At 43.4% G+C, this 25662-nt stretch overlaps 1 protein-coding gene across 1 annotated transcript in view; it reads right to left on the reverse strand.

Annotated features, from left to right (window-relative positions):
- Positions 1 to 25662, reverse strand: part of LOC122674248 (solute carrier family 23 member 1-like) — a 57022-nt gene that overhangs the window by 12565 nt on the left and 18795 nt on the right. The window contains exons 4-7 of the mRNA XM_043872433.1: positions 14918 to 15077; positions 3043 to 3224; positions 1249 to 1369; positions 2 to 158 (exon numbers count right to left, since the gene is read on the reverse strand). Of these exons, the coding sequence (XP_043728368.1) occupies positions 2 to 158; positions 1249 to 1369; positions 3043 to 3224; positions 14918 to 15077 (620 nt within the window). The remainder of the gene's footprint in view (position 1; positions 159 to 1248; positions 1370 to 3042; positions 3225 to 14917; positions 15078 to 25662) is intronic.

Consider the following 25662-nt stretch of genomic DNA (forward strand, 5'->3'; position numbering starts at 1 on the left):
CCTGGGTAAGGGAAGCGAAACCACGGAGCCTGGCTCAGGACGTTGCCTCTGGTGTCAGTGCGGGCCAGGTACCCGTAGGCTGTGGGTGCTGACGGGAGGGCGTCGGTGACTGTGAGCGCGAAGCAGAGCAGCCACGAGATGCAGAGCCCCAGCAGTACCTGCGGAAGGGAGGTACCCTTCACACCTGGCCCCACTCCCTGCCCCGGTCCACACCTCCCAGCAGGGCTGGGCAAAGGAGAGAATTCAGGAAAGCTCTTCAAAAGGAGGAAGTGTTGGATTAGGATCCCTTCCAGTGACAACAGAAATCTGCCGTGTCAGTGGATGAGTAACTCAGTAAAGGAACACAGACAATAAACCATAGGGAGACCTTATGCCAGGTAGAGGCAGAAATGTCTAGGAAAGTAGACAAGGCCTGGGTCAGAAGGACTGCAAGCTGACTCCCTTTCTGCTGTTTGCTGGTCACGTGACTTGCTTCAAACTCCCCGAGCCTCAGTTTGCTCATCTGTACAATGGAATTTCAGCCATTGCTCTGCAGAGCCTGAAGCAGGATTTCTTAAAGTGGGGTCCTCAGATATGTTGATTGTTAATCTCTGGTGGTAGAACCCCAGACATCTGTATTTTTAGCAATGTTCCCAAGTGAATCTTATGCACACTGAAGTTTTGAACCACTGGCCTACAGGGTTGTGGAAGGATCAATGAGATCACTATATGGAAGTATCTTTTTTACGATGCAGAATGTCGTTCATAGGTGAATTAAACCTGAAAACACCTTTATGGGGTTGGCAAATGTGCCTGCTTGACAGAATGGAACAAATTCAACAGAGAAGGCTCTGAAAAAGGAGGCACCATCTGAATCATCCAGGAACCAATGAGAAAGAACCTAAGCATCTTGGCCCTTCGTTTTGCACCTACAGTGGTGATCCTGGCTATCTCCCCCAGGGCCATGTTCTGAGGACGTCCCGGCAAACATAAGGAAGCTGTCCCACACTGGCAACCACTGTAGCAACCTGGGGTGAGCTATCTGCTCCTGCAGGAGAGAAACATTGAGGGAGGAGCTGCAGGGCATCAAGCCAATGCTCCTACCACCCACGGGCAGAGTGGGGAGGAGCAGTTAGGGGAGGCCGAGGAGTAGAGGCCACTGCAGGTGGGGAGCATTTGACCTGAGGCCCATCTGGATGAGCAGGAGGCTGCTCCTCACTCTCCAAGTGAGACAGCTAAGGATGGTGGCGGGTGGGGAGTGCTTCTTACAGGGAAGACCTGAAACAGGTAGAGCTTAGAGGTGTGACACTTCTTCTCTCGTCCATAAACGGGCACAGGCACTGCAATGTTTTTCAGGTACTGAGAAAACAGCACGATGAGGAAGATGGTCCTGAAACAGAAACAAACCACACCCAACCTGGTGAGCTGGGGCTCATCCAGAGCAAGGATCCAGGAAGCTGGGCCACTGTGTGCTTCTGGGTCTGGGGAGCAGGGGCTGTGCTAGGAGGGCCCTCATCTAGGCCCTGCTCTGCATCCTGCCAGCTGGGAACAGGTGGGCGGGCCCCTTTCAGAGGCTGCAGGTGGCTGAAGAGAAAGAGTGGGCAGAGGACTACTATTCCTTGGGACCTGAGAAATGAGCATGACAGCTGCATAGATCCAGACTGGAGCCAAAAACCATCTTTTCTCCCACGTGGTCCTGCAGGCCCTTGAGGTCAGAGTGAATGAACACATCCATCTGTTGTTGCCAAATTCCTCCAAAGCTCTGTTTAAATGTTGAGGGCCTCTTCTCCACCCCACTCCTAAGCCTTCCTGACACTCTTCCCCGCCATCTCCATCCCCCACAAGCTGGCTGTCACTGCCCCATCCCCTGAACAAGCTTGACACTCTGGGACCCTCAACACTCTCTCCTGGTGTCACAGGTACTTGGACTCAAGTCTTAACCCTCTGCTAAACTACCAAATGCTTGAGAGCTGGGCCATGTCTCTGTACCCTTCCCAGGAGCTGGAGGTGTACAAATATTTGCTCAGTGAAAGCCTAGGAGGCAAGGGACGGGTAGCATCAGCCATCTGTGAACCCTGCACTAAGTATGTTTATACACTGCCTATGGTGAACTCATTGTCTGTGAGGATTAATAACAAATAAATAGTAATAATACATCCTAAATAGCCATGTCACTGCTTTTTAAGGTATTATAATGTACATGAACTAGAGAGCCTCTTGATGAGGATGAAAGAGGAGAGTGAAAAAGTCAGCTTAAAACTCAATATTAAAAAAATTAAGATCATGGCATCTGGTCCCATCACTTCATGGCAAATAGAAGGGGGAATTGTGGAAGCAATGACAGATTTCCTCTTCTTGGGCTCTAAAATCACTTCAGATGGTGAGAGCAGCCATGAAATCAGAAGACAATTGCTTCTTGGCAGGAGAGCTATGACAAAACTAGACAGTGTGTTAAAAAGCAAAGACATCATTTTGCTGACAAAGGTCCATCTAGTCAAAACTATGGTCTTTCCAGTAGTCATATGGGTGTGAGAGCTGAACAATAAAGAAGGCAGAGTGCTGAAGAATTGATGCTTTTGAACTGTGGTGCTGGAGAAGATTCTTGAGAGTCCCTTGGAAAGCAAGGAGATCAAACCAGTCAATCTTAAAGGAAATCAACCCTGAACACTCTTTGGAAGGACTGATGCTGAAGCTGAAGCTTCAATACTTTGGCCACCTGATGCAAACAGCTGACTCACTGGAAAAGACTCTGACGCTGGGAAAGATTGAAAGCAGAAGGAGAAGAGGGTAACAGAGGATGACATGGTTGGATGGCATCACCTATTCAATGGACATGACCTTGGGCAAACTCCAGGAGATGGTGATGGACAGGGAAGCCTGGCATGTTGCAGTCCATGGGGTCACGAAGAGTTGGACACGACTTGGTCTCTTAACAACAACAAATGTTCATGAAAGTACTTGTAAACCACCCGAGCTTGCCAATATCCAGGACTCACTCTTTATATTGGGTAACCTTCCTCTAGAGGGAACTCAAATGGCCCTCCCACCCCAGAGGGTACTTACGTGACAGCAATCCCCCAGTGGATCCCCGCGTTGTCGCCCGCAGAATCGAAGAGAGGCAGGGCCACCAGGGAGATTGTGGGAGCAATGGTCAAGGGGCCAATGAAGCGCATGAGGAAGCCAATGAGGCCAGAGAAGCCGACCAGCATCTGGACACAGGAGGCAACCATGACGGCTCCCTGCAGCTGAAAAGGAAGAGTGGGGCTCATCGACTGAGAGCCCGCGGCGGGGCGGGGCCTGCGGCGGGGCGGGGCCTCAGGCCTGCCCAGGCCTCCGGATCGGCGATACCTTCGGAGGCAGGGCATGGGGCAAGGCTGGACCCCAAAGGAACCCACGGAAGGCGAGCTCTGACCTCACTCCTCTCTCCAGCCCTCTATTGCCAACTGTCTGTTGGACATTTTCACCTTATGTGAAGTTTTTCAGAAAGTAGACTTCAAGATTATCTGTTGATCAGGGTGATAATGCTGACGACTTGTAATACTGGTGTTACCCAGTAGTGTATTGACCGTCTTGCTGCTTTACTTTTCTCTGTTTGCCTACTTTCTGTCGCAGAGGCTGGCAGAGGGGACAGAGAGTGAATTGTTGAGCTTCTGTGGGCTGTCCAGGCTCAGTCAAAACTTTTCCAGACAAGATGGGAACAAATGAGCTTGCCCATGTTCTAATAAAACTCCACGGACAGGCCCTGAAATTTGTATTTTGTACAATTTGGACTTGTCGTAAAATATTATTCTTCTTTGATTTTTTTTCCAGCCATTTAAATTATAAAACCATTTTTAGCTTGCGGGCCATTCAAAAAACAAACAGAAGACAGGCAACCGGCCAAATTTGACTCATAGGCTGTAGTTTGCCAACCGCTGAGCTATGGGACTCATTAAGTTTATTTCTCTGTTTTTACTTTACTTATTTGGGTGTTATACATTCTTTTTTATCCCTTGCTTTGAAGTCTGATTTCCCAGAAAAGAAAGAAGTCTGATTCCTGCTTTATTTTGATTAGTGTTAATATAGTATATTCCTCTCCATCTATTTACTTTTAAGCTACATGTATCTTTATATTTAAAGCAGGTTTCTAGAGAAAGACAAATATAATATGATATCACTTATATGTAGATGTTTTTTAAAAGGGTACAAATGAACTTATTTACAAAACAGAAATAGAGTCACAGATGTAGCAAACAAGCTTATGGTTATCAGGGGATAAGAGAGGAGGGGTAACTAGAAGACTGAGGATGACATATCCTGAGGATGACATTACTATATATAAAACAGATAACTAATAAAGACCTGCTGTATAGCATAGGAAACACGACTCAGTACTCTGTAACGGTCTATACATATGAGAAAAGAATCTAAAAGGAGTGGATATATGTATATGTATAACTGATTCACTTTGCTGTACATCTGAAACTAACACAACAGTGTAAATCAACTCTACTCCAATAAAAGTTTTTAAAAATCAAAGTAGGTTTCATCTGGACAACATATGGTGGGGTCTTATTTTTTGATCCACTCTGACAATCTCTGGTCTTTTAATCAGTGCATTTAGAGCAATGATGTTTAAAGTAATTATTGATCTAGTTGGATTAATATCCACCATATCCATTACTGTTTTCTATTTGTTGCCCTTGTTCCTCACTTCTTTTTTTGTCTTCTACTCTTTGTTTTTGTCTTCTACTCTTTTTCTGCCTTTGGTGGTTTTAACTGAGATTTCTATATGACTCCATTTTCTCTCCTTTCTTAGCATAACTATTATCCATTGTTTTCCCTTTAGTGGTTTCCCTAGAGTTTGCAATAAACATTTACAGTGAACTCAAGTCCACTTTCAAATAACACTATACTACTTCATGAGTCGCATGAATAACTTATAGTTACAAAACAATCCTAATTTCTCCCACCTAGCCATTTTATCATTGCTGTCATTCATTTCACTTATAGATAAGCATACACAAGTATACACAATTTTTTAAACTACCCTAATACCAGAAGGTGAAGTTTAAATTGGTGTAACGTGTTGAAACCTGAGCTTGCCATCTCTTCCCTATCATCATTTTCTTAAAACACAATCACTATTTACCTTTCCTTTCTATTATTTCTTATCTCCCAGAAAGTAATGACATGACTATTGGTCCTATATTTGCCTCACTTTCATTTGTGGCTACTATTGTGATGTAGAGTGGGACTGCTAACCATTGGTGGTTTCAAGACTTGAGATGTGTGTAAACAAATATAACCCAGTGAAACATGGAAAAATCTACCTTGAATTCCAATAGGCTAGCTCAGTGAATTAAACCAATCCATTGATCAGTGAAAGGAAGTTGAAACTTGCAAAAACTTTCCCTTGTTTACTGGTGAAAAACCCTGGACCAGCAGATGGAGCTAAAACACCACAGCTAAGACTCTGGGTTTGTGCTCACTCTCAGACACTTGGAAGTGATGTGGAAAAGAATTAGTGGAGGCTACCGTTCTGGATCTGGGCAAGAGGAACCCCTACCCTGGGCCCTGTGCTTTAAAGCAGGGGTTGGCAAACTTTTCCTATAACTGGTCAGATAATAAACATTTCAGGTTTTGTGGGCCACAGGTAGTTTCTGTCACATATTCTTTTTTTAATTTTAAACAACTTAAAAATGTAAAAACCAGGACTTCCCTGGCAGTCCAGTGGTTACAACTCCACCCTTCCATGTCAGGGGGGCAAAGGTTCAATCCCACACACCCCACAGCATGGTGTGGCCAATAATAAATAAATAAATAAAATGTAAAAATTATTCTTAATTGGTAAGGAGTGAAAAACAGATTTGGCTTCCCTGGTAGCTCAGCTGGTAAAGAAACCACTTGCAATGCAGAAGACCCCAGTTCAGTTCCTGGGTCGGGAAGAGCCCCTGGACAAGGGATAGGCTACCCACTCCAGTATTCTTGGGCTTCCCTGGTGGCTCAGATGGTAAAGAATCCGCCTGCAATGCAGGAGAACTGGGTTCGATCCCTGGTTTGGGAAGATCCCCTGGAGGAGAGCATAGCAACCCACTCCAGTATTCTCGCCAAGAGAATCCCTATGGACAGAGGAGCCTGGTGAGCTACAGTCCATGGGGTCTCAAAGGGTCAGACATGACTGAGCACAGCGCAGCACAAAACAGATTACAGGCTAGATCTGGTCTAAAAGCCATAGTTTGCTGACCCTGGCTTTAGAGGACTCAGAAGCACAAGAATAGTGAATGCACTAAAGAAAACTCGGTTACATCTGTCACTTGGGATCCTGTGCCCGGTGCAGGCTCAGCATGACCCACATCCCTGAACATCCTCTCACTGCTAGTACTGTGTCCTCAGAACACAAGGTAACTGCTTCTGACTATTCCAGTGTTGCAGCAGACACGTCTTTAGAACCCAGGAAGGATTTGAGCAACAGAAGTGCTCAGGCAGGAGAGGAAACAAATTAACTTGTTGGATCTTTCTTCTCAGATAGTACGAAGGCAAGAGATTCTTGCATAAGAAATTACAGTTCTCGGGGCTTCCCTGGGGACTCAGTGATGAAGAATCCACTTGCCAATGCAGGACACACGGGTTCCATCCCTGATCCAGGAAGATCCTACAGGCTGCAGAGCAACTAAGCCCATGGGCCACAACTATTGAACCTGTGCTCTAGGGTCCAGGAGCCACAACCACTGATCCCACGTGCCTCACCTACTGAAGCCCGAGTACCCTGGAGCCCACGCTCTGCAACAAGAGAAGCCACTGAAATGAGAAGCCTACGTGCCACAGCTAGAGAGTAGTCCCCGCTTGCCCACGCGCAGCAATGAAGACCCAGCCCAGCCAAAAATAAATTTTAAAAAAATGAATTATAGTTCTCAGTAAGTCTAAGTGAAAGGGAAATTGTGCCCCTGGCATCTAGCAGATCAGGGTAAAGAAACTGATGAAATAAAATTCATATTTTAAGGCAGACAAGAAAAAAATTAAATATAAAAGATGATTGCTCCTTGGAAGAAAAGCTATAACAAACCTAGGCAGCATATTAAAAAAGCAGAGACATTACTTTGCCAACAAAGGTCCGTATAGTCAAAGCTATGGTTTTTCCAATAGTCAGGTATGGATGTAAGAGCTGGGCCATAAAGAAGGCTCATCACCAAAGAATTGATACTTTTGAACTGTGGTGCTGGAAAACACTCTTGAGAGTCCCTTGGACTGCAAAGAGATCAAATCAGTCAATCCTAAAAGAAATAAATCCTGAATATCCATTGGAAGGGCTGATGCTGAAGCTGAAGCTCCAATCCTTTGGCCACCTGATGTGAAGAGCTGACACACTGGGAAAGACCCTGATGCTGGGAAAGATTGAAGGCAGGAGGAGAAGGGGATGACAGAGGATGAGATGGTTGGATGGCATCACCAACTCGATGGACATGAGTCTGAGCAAACTCTGGGTGATGGTGAAGGACAGGGAAGCCTGCGTGCTGCAGTCCATGGTGTCGCAAAGAGTCAGACACAACTGAGCGACTGAACAACAACAACAAAGGAAGACAAGAAAAAAAATTAAATATAAAATTCTTTCTGTTTGTTTGGGCCTCCTCCCTCCCTAAAACGCAGTGTGCACCCACATTACACATTAACCAGAGCTCTTCAAAGATGGAAGGGCCAGATAAACAGTAAAGCAGTCTTTTTTTTCTTCTGATGCTAACAATGTAACTTCTTTTATTTGTTTATTTATCTTTTAATTGAAGGATTAGTGCTTTACAGAATTGTGTTGGTTTCTGCCAAACAGCGACATGAATTAGTCATAGGTATACATATGTTCCCTCCCTCTTGAACCTCTCTCCCATCTCCCTCCCCATCCCACCCCTCTAGGTTGTAGCAATGTAACTTCTTGAAAGAATAGTGTTCTTTCTCAGCTCTGTTGGGAGTCATGGTGACCTGCTGCTCCCTTCTATGTGTTTACCTGGACAATGTGTTCCTGGTGAACTTTACATGAAATATCAGTATGTCATTTTAACATATGATCCTTTGTCTCAAAAAAGTATATGACTATGCCTTTGACTTCTAACAGGTGAAACAGTTCCCAGAGCTTCCTGACAATCTGCTCCCTGGGTTATAATCCTCAGTTTGGCTTGAATAGAATCCCCCACTTTTTTTCCTTAACTTGATAGTTAATTAAAATTTCCACTTCTTATTCTTTGCTTAGTTTTAATTTGGATTTACCAAAGCCAAGTATTGGCTCCCTGGGGGAGAGCAGAAACAAAACCAAACCTCAAACCACATGTGTTTTGTGATTCATGCTATTGATGATATAATACAAATAGGCTGCACTGAAGAAGAAATACACCCTGCTTTGAAAAATGTTGTTTGACAAATGGCATTTGAAGGTTTGCCAATTGACCTGGCAAAAATCCAGGGCCCACCAGCTTGACAAGTGAAATCCTTAGGTATGTCTTGGTCTAGAGCTACATGGAAAAGTTTATTAAATATTAAAAACTCCTGTTAACTCTGGGTCCACCTTGAGAAAAGAAAGGAAGCACAAGGACTTGATAGATCACTGAAGTACATCCACATCTCTTGGACTGTACATCAGAGCACAGGCATGTGCAGAAAGGCTGTTTTGAAAGGGAAGAACAGCAGAAAGTTCTGGCTGAAATCCACAAGTTATGGCTCAGACTGGTCTCAGACCAGCACCCCAACCAGCACAGCACTCCTGAGATAACAGAAGTGTTGGTGGTTGAGTCCACACTGAATGAGGCCTGACCCTGGCAGATGCTAGGTGCTTCAGCTCTGAGTGGGGCATTTGATGCAGAGGTGGCCCAAAGCAGTTACTCAGCCACTCTCCCTTTGAAGTGGCTAAGCCACTCTCCTAACTAGTCTGCTACTGGGCACTGTTTGGAATTAGAGCACTATTGACTGGCACCAAATAACTCTAAGATCAGAAATCTCAACGATATCTTGAATGATGTCAGAAAGACATTCAAATAAGAAAGGGGCGTGTGTGCATGCTAAGTCTCGTCAACAGAACTTGCTGGTTAAAGGGAAATAGTTACAATCAGAAAAAGAAAACACAGTTACACAAGGAGGAGTTCATAGGATCCAAGAGTAAGTGACAGTCCTTGCCTTCCCTGGGTGGACACTACTTCACAAGATAATCTAACTCTAGCAACCAAGATTTGGATCTCACTATGTGGGTCTTTGAATTCAGAAAGCAAGTTGGAGTCTTGCTAAAGGTGCTGCTCATCCACCTGAGAGAGACTGATTCTAAAAAGTGTAACATTTCAATAGAAAGGCTCTGATGGAGGAAGGAAGGCAAGTCTAAGTCCAGCCAATGAACAATGTGTGTGATGTGCCAGTGGACACGAAATTACCCAGAATCATCCCTTTAGAATTTTAGGTTTTCAAGCTGTGGCCAATGGACTAGCAGTTTGGTCTGGCAAGTCGGTCATAGAGGCTGTACTGAAATTTCACCTTTTATGGGACAGGACTTAATAGTCAAATCTCAAATACTGGTGGTTCATATCAATGTCCCCGTGTCTTAAAAAAGAGGAGGGAAGTATGACTTTGAATGTAGTCACTAGGGTCCAGGAGATGACACCTCAGGTCACAAGCCACGCACATGTGGGCTCCACAAACTGCACGATCTCCATCTCTGTCTGACATTGTTTGTGTTTCCCAGGATGATCCAGATTGATGACAATGATTGATTAATGACAGTGATGGTCACAGGTGCCTCTGGTGGGAGAACATGAAGATAAATGGCCCATCACAGAACTGGTAGGCTGCCCAAACTGGACAGTCCACAGAGTATGGGAGATTTTTAACACTCTTTAAAAACCTGGTGGTTCTGGAGAATTGTGGTGCTGGAGAAGGCTCTTGAGAGTCCCTTGGACAGCAAGATCAAACCAGTCAATCCTAAAGGAAATCAACCCTGAATATTCATTGGTAGCTGAAACTCCAATACTTTGGCCACCTGATGTGAAGAGCTGACTCATTGGAAAAGATCCTGATGCTGGGGGAAAATTGAGGACAGGAGGAGAAGGGGGTTACAGAGGATGAGATGGTTGGATGGCATCACCAACTCAATGGACATGAGTCTGAGCAAACTCCAGGAGACAGTGAAGGACAGGGAAGCCTGGCGTGGTGTAGTCCATGGGGTCACAGAGTCAGACCTGACTTACTGACTGAACAACAACACGAAAAACCTGGTATGGACAGTGTTTCTGATTTGAACTTTGCCTATCCCATCACTGAAACCCTGGCCCAGGCTACAATATACAGACCAGCAATCCAGACTGAAATCATCATGAAGATCAACTTATGTATTAAACAGCTCAAGGATCACTTTTCACAGCATGAACATGACAGGAATGGACCAAGAAATACAATATCAATTGATCTTTTCATATTTCATGACACTTCACCCCAAAGGAGTAAAATTACTGCAAAATTAGAATGTGTGCTTGAAGCAATAAAATGTGGGTGACAAAGGCAGGAAGGGCAGGCTTTGCAGGGTAACATAGTGTAAGCTCAAGATCGAGCTGAAAATGGGGTACAAAAGTGAGTTGCCAGTGGAGCAGTTGGAGCAGAGGGTAAAGAAATCTTATTTTCCCAGGACTAGAGCTTTGGTTGTGTTCCTTAAGATGGAATACTAGAATCAATTTAATTTGACTTGCTGGTATTCTGACGGTATTTATGGGCCGGATTGGAAAGTCTGATATGTTTTTCAGGATGCATCCTACCCAGTGGAAAGAATCCAGTGACAATATATTTATTAAATCATTTGAAAGTACCTTGGGAAAGGACACACAAAGGAATGTTTAGCAATGTTATTTTTCCTGCCCACTAATTAAAAATTAGGGGAGAAAAACTCAAAACCCCCTCTAGGAGCAAGAAAATGGGTTGAGAAGGGCTCATCGTGGGAGGGGGGGAAAGATGGTGGCAGAAAGAATTAGAGTCACCAAATCTTGCATCAAATAATGCTACTTTTGCCCATTGTGTTTAAAATGGGAATAAGAAAATGATTTCTTAGTCATACTTCTAGATACATCTTCAATCTGGGATGAGGGGTGCTGGCATCATAGTTAATTCTATGAAACTGAAGCACATCTAATAAAGTTAGACCCAAAGTATACTGGGCTGTACTGAATGGACAGTGAGGAATGAACACCAATACCTACAGTGATGCTGGCATATTTAGGACATGGTCTGTTGTCTGAACTTTAAGATTAAAAGGTCATAGACTGACTATGAGCTCACAGGTGATTTACATGATACTTGATGAAATGAAAGTCACAGAAATAATGATAAATAACAAAATCTATATTGGGATATTGAACTCTAGTCACCAGTTAAAGGGCTTCCCAGGTGGCGTAGTAGTAAAGAATCTGCCTGCCAATGAAGGAGATGCAAGAGACTCGGGTTTGATCTCTAGGTCGGGAAGAGCTGCTGGTTTAGGAAATGGCAACATATTCCAGTATTCTTGCCTGGAACATTTCATGCACAGAGGAGCCTGGCAGGCTACATGGGGTCACAAAGAATCATACACGACTGAGCACACACACACACACACACACACACACACACACACACACACACACACTGTTAATGTGGCAAGCATAGGAGCAAGAGTGAGTCCAGGTTTTCAAATAGACCTATAAGATGAGGACAATTATAATTAATTCTATATCATTCAATAGCATCATAAAAGAATGATACAAGTTTACCATAATGCACTCAGGAGAGTGGCTAACATGAAAAAGCTAGAAAATGTTGGTGAGATTGTGGAGTAACTGGGACTCACATGATGCTGGCAGGAGGGTAAATTGGAACATCCACTTCAGAAATGTATTTGCTAGTGCTTACCCAAGTGGAACATATGCACAATGTGATGGTGAATTTTATATGTCAACTGGACTGAAGGATGCCCAGACAGCTGATAAAACATTATTTCTGTGGTGTTTCCAGAAGAGATTAGTATATAAACTAGTGAACTGAATGAAGCAGATGGCCCTACCCAAAATGAGTATCTCTCTCTGCTAAATCACTTCAGTCATGTCAGACTTCTTGTGACTCAATGGACAGTAGTCCTCCAGGCTCCCCTGTCCACGGGAGTCTCCAGGCAAGAATATTGGAGCTGGTTTATACTGGTTATATTCCAGGCAAGAATACTGGAGTGCTCTTCTCCAGGGGATCTTCTTGACCCAGGGATTGGACCCATGTCTCTTACATCTCCTGCATTGGCAGTCGTGTTCTTTACCATTAGTGGCACCTGGGAAGCCCACCCAATGTGAGTGAGTGCCATCCAATCCTTTGAGGGACCCAACAGAACCAAAAGGCAGAGGAAGAACATTTTCACTTCCTGCTTGAGCTGGGACATCCATCTTCTCCTGCCCCCAGACATCAGCACTCCTGGTTCTCAGGCCTTTGGAAACAGATCAGGACTTACATTGTTGTCCCTCCGCCCCATCCCCCACTGGAGTGTTCTGTCCATTCTATTCCCTCTCATTGGTCAAACTTGGGTAAGAATAGGAATCTTGTTAGGAATGTGTCTCCTCTGTATTACCGCTTCCTTCATCTGTCACGTAATGAGAATGTGACCCTTATTGCAGCCATGAGGCTGCTGAACTTGGACTGGGTGGGAGGCTGGATGGGCCCTGGCTTCGCTAAGGAGTCAGCTAGACTCCCAGGGATATCTACTAACAGACTCCACCCTAGGTCCATAGCCCTGAGTTTTGGAATGCCTTTGGTCCAGTCCTAGTGAGCTTAGGGAAGGCACACTAAGACAATAAGTGAGGGCTGGAGTAATGCCTGAGCAAACTACCTTGTACTAGAAGGAATGGAAAAGATCAGTTTTCATTTCAATCCCAAAGAAGGGCAATGCCAAAGAATGTTCAAATTACCCCATAATTGCACTCATTTTACATGCTAGCAAGGTAATGCTCAAAATCCTTCAAGTCAGGCTTCAACAGTACATGAACCATGAACTTCCAGATCTTCAAGCTGGATTTAGAAAAGGCATAGGAACAAGAGATCATATTGCCAATATTAGATGGATCATAGAGAAAGCAAGGGAATTCCAGGAAACCATCTACTTCTGCTTCATTGACTACACTAAAACCTGTGACTGTGTGGATCACAACAAACTGTGGAAAACTCTTCAAGAGATGGGAATACCAGATCACCTGACCTGCCTCCTGAGAAACATGTATGCAGGTCAAGAAGCAACAGTTAGAACCAGACACAAAACAATGGACTGGTTCCAAATTGGGAAAGGAATACGTAAAGGCTGTATACTGTCACCCTGCTTATTTAACTTATATGCAGAGTACATGTTGTGAAATGCCAGGTTGGATGAAGCACAAATGGAATCAAGATTGCTGGGAGAAATATCAATAACCTCAGACATGCAGATGACACCACACTTATGGCAGAAAGCAAAGAGGAACTAAAGAGCCTCTTGATGAAAGTGAAAGAGAAGAGCGAAAAAGCTGGCTTAAAACTCAACATTCAAAAAACTAAATTGTGTCATCTGGTTCCATCACTTCATGGCAAATAGATGGGGAGACAATGGAAACAGTGGCAGACTTTATTTTCTTGGGCTCCAAAATCACTGCAGATGGTGACTGCAGCCATAAAATTAAAAGATGCTTGCTCCTTGGGAGAAAAGCTATGACCAACCTAGACAGCATATTAAAAAGCAGAGACATGACTTTGCCAACAAAGGTCTGTCTAGTCAAAGCTATGGTTTTTCCAGTAGTCATATATCAATGTAAGTGTTGGACCATAAAGAAGGCTGAGCATCAAAGAACTAATGCCTTCGAACTGTGGTGCTGGAGAAGACTCCTGAGAGTCCCTTGGACTGCAAGGAGATCCAGCCAGTTCATCCTAAAGGAAATCAACTCTGAATATTCTTTGGAAGGACTGATGCTGAAGCTGAAACTCCAATACTATGGCCACCTGATGCGAAGAACTGACTCATTTGAAAAGACCCTGATGCTGGGAAAGATTGAAGGTGGGAGGAGAAGGGGATGACAGAGGATGAGATGATTGGATGGCATCACCAACTCAATGGACATGAGTTTGAGTAAACTCTGGGAGTTGGTGATGGACGGGAAGACCTGGTGTGTTACAGTCCATGGAGTAACAAAGTGTCAGACATGACTGTGACTGTGTGACTGAACAACAAGAAGAACCCCACACCATCTAGTGCTTGTGTAACTCTGCCCCTGCTCCAGAAGAGGTGGTCCTTTGAGTCACTCCAGGCTTACATATTTAAGGTCAAGCTGGGAGGGAGCTGATTGGACTTCCTAGAAATCTCAGGCAACCTTCACTCTCATATATTATTCCACCCATGAGCCATCCTTGACACCTCACCTCCGAGGCCAGGTGAGGATGTTAGAGTTTGGAAGCTGTGAGGCCTACGGTCCCTGAGGGTGTGGCTGGGCTTTCTGCTGACAATCCTGTGTGCTGATTTCCTAATCATTTAGATAAGTCAACCTGGAGCACAGGCTTCCTGGTGACTCAGAGTGTAAAGAATCTGCCTGCAATGCAGGAGATCAGGATTCCATCCCTGGGTTGGGAAAGTTCCCTGGAGGAAGCCATGGCTACACACTCGAGTATTCTTGCCTGGGGAATTCCATGGACAGAGGAGCCTGGTGGGATAGAGTCCATGCATTTCCAAAGAATCAGACACAACTGAGCAACTAACACTCACTGAACTCAACTTCTGGAGCACAGCCAAACTTTAGAGCCTGCTTCAAGGCCACCCGTTTCTTTCCCTGAATGACACAATTGAATTAAACAAGAACCAAGTGTCTTAAAGTTTGGAATCTTGCCTAGCAGTGATCTGAAAAAATGAGTCAACTCCGAAGCCCCTTTTGAGGACCACCCCATTCCTCGTACCCCCACCCCCTCAACCCCTTACCTCTCGGATCCTCTTCTGCCATTCCTCAATAAATTCAGGCGAGCTGGTGTTCACCAGGCTGGCATTGAGTGTCCACGTGGGGCACTTCCAGGTGGGAAGAGACAGCATGGCCAGGGAGGGTGCCAAGAAAGCAAATGTCCCTCCCTGGAGAATGGGCAGCCTGGAGGAGGGGAAAGGAGACAGTTACCCACTAGCCCCTTTAACACTGGCCTGTCACTGGCCCCAGCAGAGGCCTTTTAATCCCAAGTCCTACCTTGGTTCCAGGGCAACATATGACTCCTGCAGTTCTCAGTTATAGGGAACTCCTATCAATCTCCAGGTCAGATCCACGAACTGTGCCAGACTTTGGACAGGTAGGAGAGGTGGGGAGGATAAGACCAGCAGACCTGATCCCGTTCCTGGAGATGCGGGCCCAGGAGCAGAGAGTCACGTACTGGGAAACGATCTGGGGCAGCACAGAACTCAGGGAACATGTTTGGTGAGTGCCGCTGCCTTCCAGTCCCAGAGATCAAAGCACAGTTCACACACATCAAGTTCCCCCACTGACAAGAGATGCACAGCCTAGAATCTGGGTGGCCAGATTCCTTTGCACCTTCAAAAATGAAGGGCAATTCCAGACCTCTACCTCCAGGCTCCTTTTTATGACAGGGACTGAACATGCTTGAGGTCCATTATCAGGGCGCGTCCTCCACACAGGCCTTTCTTCCTCCTGGTCAGCGTCTCACTCTGGCCTCTGTGAGAACTTCTAGCAGTGTCCATCTGACTTGTCTCCCTTCAAGGTGAATGTAGCCTGATAAGTCAACCTCCAATAACCCTGTCTTACTAGAAGGTCAGAAGCTGTTGAGGCTGACCTAGTCTCCTCACCCTGCATATTATAATAGAACTGGTGTGGAGGGAGAGTGGAACAGAGGATCTTAGCCTCTTGCTTGCATTTGTCATAGTATAGCATACCCAGTTTAGATACTTGTTCTAACAATACTAAAAGAGTACTTTTGAAATCAGGATTCCATGAAGATAGCTTAAAGAGTCTTCTTGAGAACAAACACGTTTTATTTAATGAAAATATTAAGTATATGAAAGAGTTTTACTGCCTAACTGGATTTTGTCCTGGCTAAACATAGGAACTAGCAAGGCCTGAGCATCAGCCTCAGATGAGTTCACAGGCTTGTCAAATGGTACACCCAGGCATGGGGAGAGCTTAGACCTCCAGGTGATTCTAACATCAGCCAGGGTTGAGAACAACTGATCTAGATTCATAAATCTAGACCCATAAGGCTCCAAAAGATTGGAATATATGGCACACACAGGGCAGGAAACATGGGTGATGGAATGGGTATGTATGAATGATTTTTTAATTAAAAAAATTATGGTGGGGAGAGATAAATTAGGACTTCAGGATTAACATGTACACACTAATATATATATATAAAATAGGTAAACAACAAGGACCTACTGTATAGCACAGGGAATTATATTTTATAATAATCTATAATGAAAAAGAATCTATATATATAATATATATTTATATATATGTATAACTGACTTAACTTGCTATATACTTGAAACTAACACAACACTGTAAATTAACTATACTTCAATTAAAAATTCATAGAAATTATGAAGCTAAGTATCTTGACAGAGAAGGGAAACACACTATACTTATATCATTGCAAAATCCCTTTTGAGCTTTTAAAATGAACACAGACATCTTTGCATATCATATGTACCAACAGTATGTAAGACAAGATTTGTGTTTCAGTTTTTTGCTGTAATTCCATATGCACATTTCATTCATTCAACAAATATTTACTGAGGACTTGCTCTGTGGGAAGCACTGGTTGTCAGGCATTGGAAATACCACAGTGAGTGAGACAAAATTCCCACCTATATTCTAGTTACATATTTCCTCGTTAGCCCTTGTACTAACAAACTAATCATTTACAGTAACTCACTCTCAGGGATTCTTTTTTTTTTTTCCTCAGGGATTCTTTAAACAGTTTACAGTTATAAACAATCCATCATTGCTATACCACCATGGCCTCAGCCATTTCAGTATTACTGGGTTCCATGAGGGCAGAGAAGTCTATTTTTCTTTTCTATTCCTCCAGGACCGAGGTTAGTATTGCAAAATCTGTCAACATTGGGTTTTCTCATTTCATTTTTTTAGTTTAATAGGCATATAATGAAATCCTGACAAATGTGAATTTGCATTTCATTAAGTCATGAAAGATGTGATTTTATGTCTGTTTTTCCTTGTCTATAAACTGTTTTACTCATTACATAGAAATTAGATACTGCCAAAATATATTTAAAGCAGTTTCACTGATGGTGAGATTTGTTTTCACTTAAAAAATATTTTCTGTTTTTATATCCCTAACTTAGAACTTATTTAAGGGATATTTCAAAATTTTCAAGTAGTTCAGCATTTTTCTAACTCTGTTCATGTTATTTTTTTTTTTCAAGATTATTACATGTAGTTGGGATAATGTACTAACATGATAGATGCACTTTTTACCTTTTTTTTTTTTTTTGGCTGCACCTCTCAGCTTGCAGAATCTTAGTTCACCCACCAAGGGAACTTGCATCAAAAGCACCAAGTCCTCACCACTGAACCACCAGGGAATTCCCCCTACCTTTTTGTAACTACTAAATACATTTTATGTTCAAGAGCAAGATGAACTGTTTCCATTAATTTACTAGAGTGTATTCCTATGTCCTACCACTAGATTCATACAATGTATCCATAAATTCGTCCTTCGCTCTCCTATACTCAGATCTTCCAATCCCATTTTCCATCCATTCCTGTCCCCCTCCCCACCTTGTTTTATGAGCATTACCACCTTGCTCATACTTCTTATTGATACTCTTTTGACAGAGATTTATGTATATTTCTTGCATTTCTACTAGTTTTTCTTTTATGCACTTTCTTGGTACATGTTTAAGATATATGCATTCAGTATCACTACAAGGCTTTCATTGTTCTTTATACATTTTACCTTTTGTGGTGACTTTAATGTATCTCAGAGCTGCTTTTAATTTCACAATTAATTTCATCTTATTTTAAAAATTGAATTACCTTGAATATTACCTTGAATATGATTCACTATTATTATACATATGCCTTCTAACTCCTTTGTAAACCACAGATTGTTGATTTTTAAAACTCAACATTTTAGAAATAGAAGGGCCATTTGAAGCATATCCAGCCGGGACTTATCACTTTATAGATAACAGATCTGGAGACCAGGGTCATAGAATTAACCAGGATAAGTCTTAGGTTTTTTCACCACAGCCCTATAACACCAATTAAGAGCATGGTATAGACCAAAGGCAAGTTCGAATATGACTTTGCCTTATCAGCTGTGTGACGAAGGCATGTTGCCCAGCTTCTGCAAGCCTCCGTGTCCTCTTTGACAAAATATAGTAGTAATCTCCCAAGGAGTAACAGTGAAGATAAAATATATATAAGTGATTAGCACGATGCCTGGGGAAGAGCTCAATAAATAGAATAATCTTCATTATTATTCCCTCTGAAATGTGTGGTTACTTCTGGAAAGGGTCAGTCAGTCAGTTCAGTCACTCAGTCATGTCGACTCTTTGTGACCCCATAGACTATAGCATGGCAGGCTTCCCTGTCCATCATCAACTCCCAGAGCTTGCTCAAACTCATGTCCACCAAGTCGGTGTTACCATCCAACCATCTCATCCTCTGTCATCCTCTTCTCCTGCCTTCAATCTTTCCCAGCATCAGGGTCTTTTCCAATGAGTTGGCTCTTTGCATCAGGTGCTCAAAGTATTGGAGCTTCATCTCCAGCATCAGTCCTTCCAAAGAATATTCAGGGTTGATTTCCTTTAGGATGGACTGGTTTGACCTCCTTGCAGTCCAAGGGACTGTCAAGAGTCATCTCCAACACCACAGTTCAAAGGCATTAGTTCTCTGACACTCAGCCTTCGTTATGGTCCAACTCTCACATCCATACAAGACTACTGGAAAAACCATAGCTTTACTATATGGACCTTTGTTGGCAAAGTAACGTCTCTGCTTTTTAATATGCTATCTATGTTGGTCATAACTTTTCTTCCAAGGAGCAAGCATCTTTTAATTTCATGGCTGTAAGTCACCATCTGCAGTGATTTTGGAGCCCAAGAAAATAAAGTCTGTCACTGTTTCCACTGTTTTCCCATCTATCTGCCATGAAGTGATGGAACCAGATGACATGATCTTAGTTTTCTGAATGTTGAGTTTTAAGCCAGTTTTTTCACTCTCCTCTTTCACTTTCATGAAGAGGCTCTTTAGTTCCTCTTCACTTTCTGCCATGAGGGTGGTGTCATCTGCATATCTGAGGTTATTTATATTTCTCCCGGCAATCTTGGTTACACTTGTGCTTCATCCAACCTGGCATTTCACATCATGTACTTTGCATATAAGTTAAATAAGCAGAGTGATAGTATACAGCCTTTACGTACTCCTTTCCCAATTTGGAACCAGTCCATTGTTCCATATCCTGTTCTAACTGTTACTTCTTGACCTGCATACATGTTTCTCAGGAGGCAGGTCAGGTGATCTGGTATTCGCCTCTCTTGAAGAGTTTTCCACAGTTTGTTGTGATCCACACAGTCACAGGTTTTAGTGTAGTCAATGAAGCAGAAGTAGATGGTTTCCTGGAATTCCCTTGCTTTCTCTATGATCCAGGTAATATTGGCGATATGATCTCTTGTTCCGATGCCTTTTCTAAATCCAGCTTGAACATCTGAAAGTTCACAGTTCACATACTGTTGAAGCCTGGTTTCAGTCATATGAGGACTTTCTTCATAGCTCAGTTGGTAAAGAATCCACCTGCAATGCAGGAGTCCCTGGTTTGATTCCTGGGTCAGGAAGATCTCCTGGAGAAGGGATAGACTACCTACTCCAGTATTCTTGGGCTTCCCTTGTGGCCCAGCTGGTAAAGAATCCACCTGCAATGTGAGAGACATGGTTTGATCCCTAGGCTGGGAAGATCCCCTGGAGAAGGGAAAGGCTACCCACTCCTGTATTGTGGTCTGGAGAATTCCATGGACTGTATAGTCCGTGGGGTTGCAAAGAGTTGGAAAAGGTATGTATGCTAAAACATTTTCTTAATTTTTCCTCAAATAACAGATGTTATAATATGGGCTTTTTGTTTTGTTTTATTTTAAAGCTGTTGCCTGGCATTCCCATTTCTTGAAGGTTGGTTCTCTAAGATGTGCTTTCTCAGACTCTCCCTTGTCCATTCTCCCCTTCCCTTCCCTCTTTACTATCTCATCTGTATGCTCAAGTCTGAAGAACATTCCCCACCGTTTTCCTTTACAACAACTTGCAAAATCTACAGTCTCAGGAACGTGCCTTAGAAATTTGATAGGATTGGTATTTTAAGTGGTCAAAGCCACAGATATGTGTCCGTGGGGGTACTATCAACATCTAAGCTCGTATAGTGTTGTAAAGTTACACAGCATTTTCTCATCCTTATCTCAGGAGTATTGCAGGGTGTGTAGCACAATGCTGCTTTGTCTCTGTATGAGGAACTGATACTGGGGGAGGTGCCAGTGGCAGGGTTCAACTGGGAAGCGCAGAGCCCTGATCAGAAAGTCTAGTCACGGGGCCAAATTGTGACAGTATGTTTGTTATAAGAACAGTTGGTAAGAGGACATGTGGTAAGAACAAACTGCTTACACAGTTTATGGTAACGATTATGTGAGTAATTTTTCTCATTTCTTAGTATATATGAATACTTCCATTTGGGCTCATAAAGTAGGAACAGCTAACCTTTTGGAAGTATTGGGAAGTCAAGCTTCAATCCTTCTCCCTGAGTTCTCATGCACTCCATAAAAATAGTATACATGACACTTGTTAAAGACGTTAAGGCAGGCTTTATTCAAGGGGGCTACTACAATGGGATTTAGTAATAGGGGAGAGACATCAGGCTCAACTCCCAATGTGACAAGGAAAGGTGAGAATTTATAGCCAAGGAGGAGGGTGGGGTTCAGTGGATAGAAAAGTACTAAGAGGAAGCATCAGGGTGAAGAGAGGATTCTTGATGAAGACAGGACAAGGTGATCGGACATCACCTGGGGATGATGGAGAATGAGGAACCCAATCAGAGAGTGAGGGTGGATAGTCTGACCTCAAGGACTGAGCAGGATTCTTGCTAAAATTGGACCTTGCAGAGACCAACATGCAAGCTCAAAAGTCAAGCCTAGTTGAACAGTTGTAACAGTAGGATGATCATAGTCAATCTTGTATGTTAAGACACTATGACTAAATGGATCTCTTCCAGTTAAATAGACTCAGCACAACTTGGGCTTGTACAAAATCCTGCAGCAGAAGGGGGAAGGTTGCATAATACTTTGGAGTTCCTAAAACTACACTGGAAACTAGAAGGCAAGGGAACAATGATTTCAAAATTCTGAAAAAAAAAAATTATTTCCAACCTAAAATTCTATATCCAGCCAAGTTATCAATCAAATATGAGAATAGGATCAAGATATTTTCACATATGAAGAGTCTTACAGAATTTATCTCCCATGTGGTCTCCGAGGGAACTACTGTGTAATCATGTTCCACCAAAAAGAAGAGGAAGGCCTGGGATCAAGAGATCTAGACTTGAAAATAGACATGAAGAGAATTGCCAGGATAAGGGTAAAGAGGCATCTCAAGATGACACGTCTAATATACACCAGGCACACGTATCGACTGTTCCAGACTATAGCAAGTCAGAGAGCCCCAGGGGGTAGTCCATCAAGATGAAGCTGATAGCTACCTGATGCGATGAAATTATCAAGAAGAGATTTATACCAACAGGCAGGGAGTTTATCGTTGAAATGAAAATAAACAGAAACTTTAAAGTATTTTTTAAAAGATATTAATTTTAGAGAAAACACGCAGTCATTATAATGTGCAGGCTTCCCTAGTGGCTCAGTGGCAAAAAATCCACCTGCCAAGGCGGGAGACATGGGTTTGATCCCTGGTTTGGGAAGATCCCCTGGAGAAGGAAATGGCAGCCCCCTCCAGTATTCTTGCCTGGGAAATCCCATGGACAGAGGAGCCTGGTGGGCTACAGTCCACGAGGTCTCAAGAGTCAGGCATTACTTAGTGACTAAACAACAACATTATAATGCGAACACTCAATGATGACCAGGAGACTCAGGGGAAAATAGCTAAATAATCAGCTTGGAGGGATGAGAGTGCTTGCCTCTGCCTAGAAGAAAGGGGAGGGGATAGATCTCCTTCTCTGGTAGGAGAAGGCTGTGTGTCTGTCTTCTTTAAAGCCATCACTACCTACTGCCTTGAGAGTGCCTTTGACAGCCACCCACATTGCTCCAGTCCTCCCTTCTGATCTGCCCCACAGATTTGCACACCTATTCTTTTCTTTTTTCTTCTAAGGGCTTTAATGCTGACCACCACAGGGAAACAGATTGGGAAAACAGAGATAAAAGCAGGTGAAGAGACAAAGGTTGCAGAATCTGGGAGGTTGTCTCAAGCCTGGAGCCGTGAGCCATATCTCCCAGCCCCACTTCCAAGATGGTAATGAGCAGTCTACTGGACTTTTGCTCTCAGGCAAAGTACATCATGCAAAATGCTGGGCTGGATGAAGCACAAGCTGGAATCAAGATTGCCAGGAGAAATATCAATAACCTCAGATATGCAGATGACACCACCCTTAAGGCAGAAAGGGAAGAAGAACTAAAGAGACTCTTGATGAAAGTGAAAGAGGAGAGTGAAAAAGTTGGCTTAAACCTCAATATTCAGAAAACTAAGATCATGGCATCCGGTCCCATCACTCCATGGCAAATAGATGGGGAAACGGGAAACAGTGACAGACTTTATTTGGGCTCCGAAATCACTGCAGATGGTGACTGCAGTCATGAAATTAAAAGACGCTTGCTCCTTGGAAGAAGAGCTATGACCAACCTAGACAGCATATTAAAAACCAGAGACATTACTTTGCCAACAAAGTCTGTCTAGCCAAAGCTATGGTTTTTCCGGTAGTCATGTATGGATGTGAGAGGGAGACTATAAAGAAAGTTGAGTGCTGAAGAATTGATGCTTTTGAACTATGGTGTTGGAGAAGATTTTTGAGAGTCTGTTGGACTGCAAGGAGATCCAGCCAGTTCATCCTAAAGGAAATCAGTCCTGAATATTCATTGGAAGGACTGATGCTGAAGTTGAAACTCCAATATATTGGCCACCGGATGAGAAGAACTGACTCATTGGAAAAGATCCTGATGCTGGGAAAGATTGAAGGCGGGAGGTGAAGGGGACAACAGATGATGAGATGGTTGGATGGCATCACCGACTCTATAGACATGAGTTTGAGTAAGCTCCAGGAGTTGGTAATGGACAGGGAAGCCTGGCATGCTGCAGTCCATGGGATCACAAAGAGTCAGACATGACTGAGTCACTGAACTGAACTGAACTGAAAGATTCAAAGGGTGTGGGGCTCAAGAAACATGCCCTGATACTTTTCTAAGAAAGAGTTTTAAATGGTTCTTATTTCTCCCAGTTATAAAGCAACACATGGACTCTGAAGAAAAATTAATGGTAAATAAAAATACAAAGCATAAATCAACATAATTCCACAACCCAGAAATAATTTTTAACATCTTGTTCTAATCATTTTTTTAACCCTTGAGTAGATAAACTTTATCAGCACACATACAATATTGGTACATATCTTTCATATATAATATGTATCACCCAGAAATAACCTTTAACATTTCTTTGATTCTTTTTGCTATCTTTAACTAGATAAATGATTATCAGTTTACATAAGATGTATTTCTCTCGCGGGCTTCCCTGGTGGCTCAGCAGTATAGAATCTGCCTGCAATGCAGAAGACCCAAGTTTGATCCCAGGGTTTGGAAGATCCCCTGGAGAAGGGCATGGCAACCCACTCCAGTATTCTTGCCTGGAGAATCCCAAGGACAGAGGAGCCTAGGGGGCTACAGTCCATAAGGTCACAATGGGACATGACTAAAGCGACTTAGCAAGCACAGAGTTCCAATGGCACATCTGGTGGCTTGTGCGGTTTGTCATTGAGGCAAGGGCAAGGTGGCTGCAGACCTCTGGTGACGGGCATGGACTTTCTGCAGAACCTAGCAACAGATACAGAGCTCGGGCAGATCAGGGCCCAGCTGCAGGCAAGTCCATGGAAGAAAAGGACCCAGGCTGATTTGGGCAAGACTATATAGAAGCCAGATCTGAATGTCTCCACACTTGAGACATTCCCAGGAAAATAAAAAGGGAGATATATCACTTGGAACCACTCCAGAAAAAGAAAATCCTAGGTAAAAATGAATAATTCCAGAAATGGAATTAAGACCCAGAATTACACAGTCAATATTTCATTTCCTTTAGTGACAGCATTTAAACTTAACGCTTTCTTTTGAAACAAATGGTTACATAAATTCAGAATTGAGCACCTCAGTGGGAAGGGCCTTGGGAGATCCACCCAAGACCCTAAAGTCACACCAGGGAGGCAGCCATCCCTCTGCCCAGGGCTGCAGCTGCCTGCTCCGCAGTGGGCACTGCGCTCTCCAGCTCTTATTCGGGAAGCCGTTATTGCCTCTTATCATTCCCTTTGACTATTTAACATGGTTTTAATCATTAACACCTTCTGAAATCTTATTGCAGTATCAGCATTGTTGTTTACAGTCTAAAAAAGTACATCATTAAATACTGTTTATCTGATAACCTGCAATCAAATCTACTAGGCCTTTGATTCACAGGCTATCAGCTAGTTTTATAATTTCTAATGTCTCTAATGAGCTACTGTACTTGTTAGTCTCCAAACAGGAAGGCTATTTTGGGGAAATAATCTCAGGTGTATTCCTGTCCCCATCTTAGTCTAAGACATTAGCATGGCTTTATTTCTTAATTTTATTTCCCTCTTTCTTTGCATGTTTAGGTAAACAGATCCTTTTAACTCTATCTTCTGATTTTGTTACACCTCTCACAGGGTTTACCAAAAGGCGAGGCCCACAAGCACCCTCAGTACTGAGATTCCAGTTGGAACATAGTACTGCATCATCTTCTCTGTCAACAACACAGGTGTCCACATATTAGAGATGAAAGGACTTACAGATACGACACACTTCAACTCCCTCATTTTACAGATGAGAACACTGGGTTTTAGAGAGGGTGAATGGCTTGTGCAGGTTCCCACAACACAGAAGCCAGAACTAGAATTCAGGCCCCCAGCTTCCAAGATCAACCTTTTTCCATTATTATAGTGAACACCATCTCAGTTTAAGGCAAGGAGCTCCCCCATCCAGAAGAGCCTTGTGTATGTAACTCTCCACGGGGCGGCCCAGGGGTGGGACCTCCTGGGTGTCCAGGCAGGTGGCTGCAAGGCCTCGCTACTGCGGCACCTGTCACTCCAGGGGTTGATCCTGGGAAGGTAGGAGGGGGCCTGGATTTCAGGGACTTGAGAAACAGACCAGACCAAACCTTAAACCTCTCTCAGTGCTTGGTGGGGGGTTTGGAAGAAATCTTGGCTCTCAGAGATGATGACAAAAGAAGGAAGAGAGAGAAGGGAAATAATCTGACAAAGATGTAGGCTCTAAACCCCTCTCCTCAACAAAAATAGGAGACCTTAAGCACTGGTATATCTCCTGTAAATGACTTGCAAAAGCAGCACTTTGGAAAGAGTCTTTGATTTGATTTAGGCAAGAAGACTAGGTTAGGAAGGAATATTCTCTAGGTACTCTCTACAGGCAGCCTATCTTGG

The sequence above is a fragment of the Cervus elaphus genome, chromosome 18 (genome assembly GCF_910594005.1).
Source record: "Cervus elaphus chromosome 18, mCerEla1.1, whole genome shotgun sequence".
Taxonomy (NCBI): Eukaryota; Metazoa; Chordata; class Mammalia; order Artiodactyla; family Cervidae; genus Cervus; species Cervus elaphus.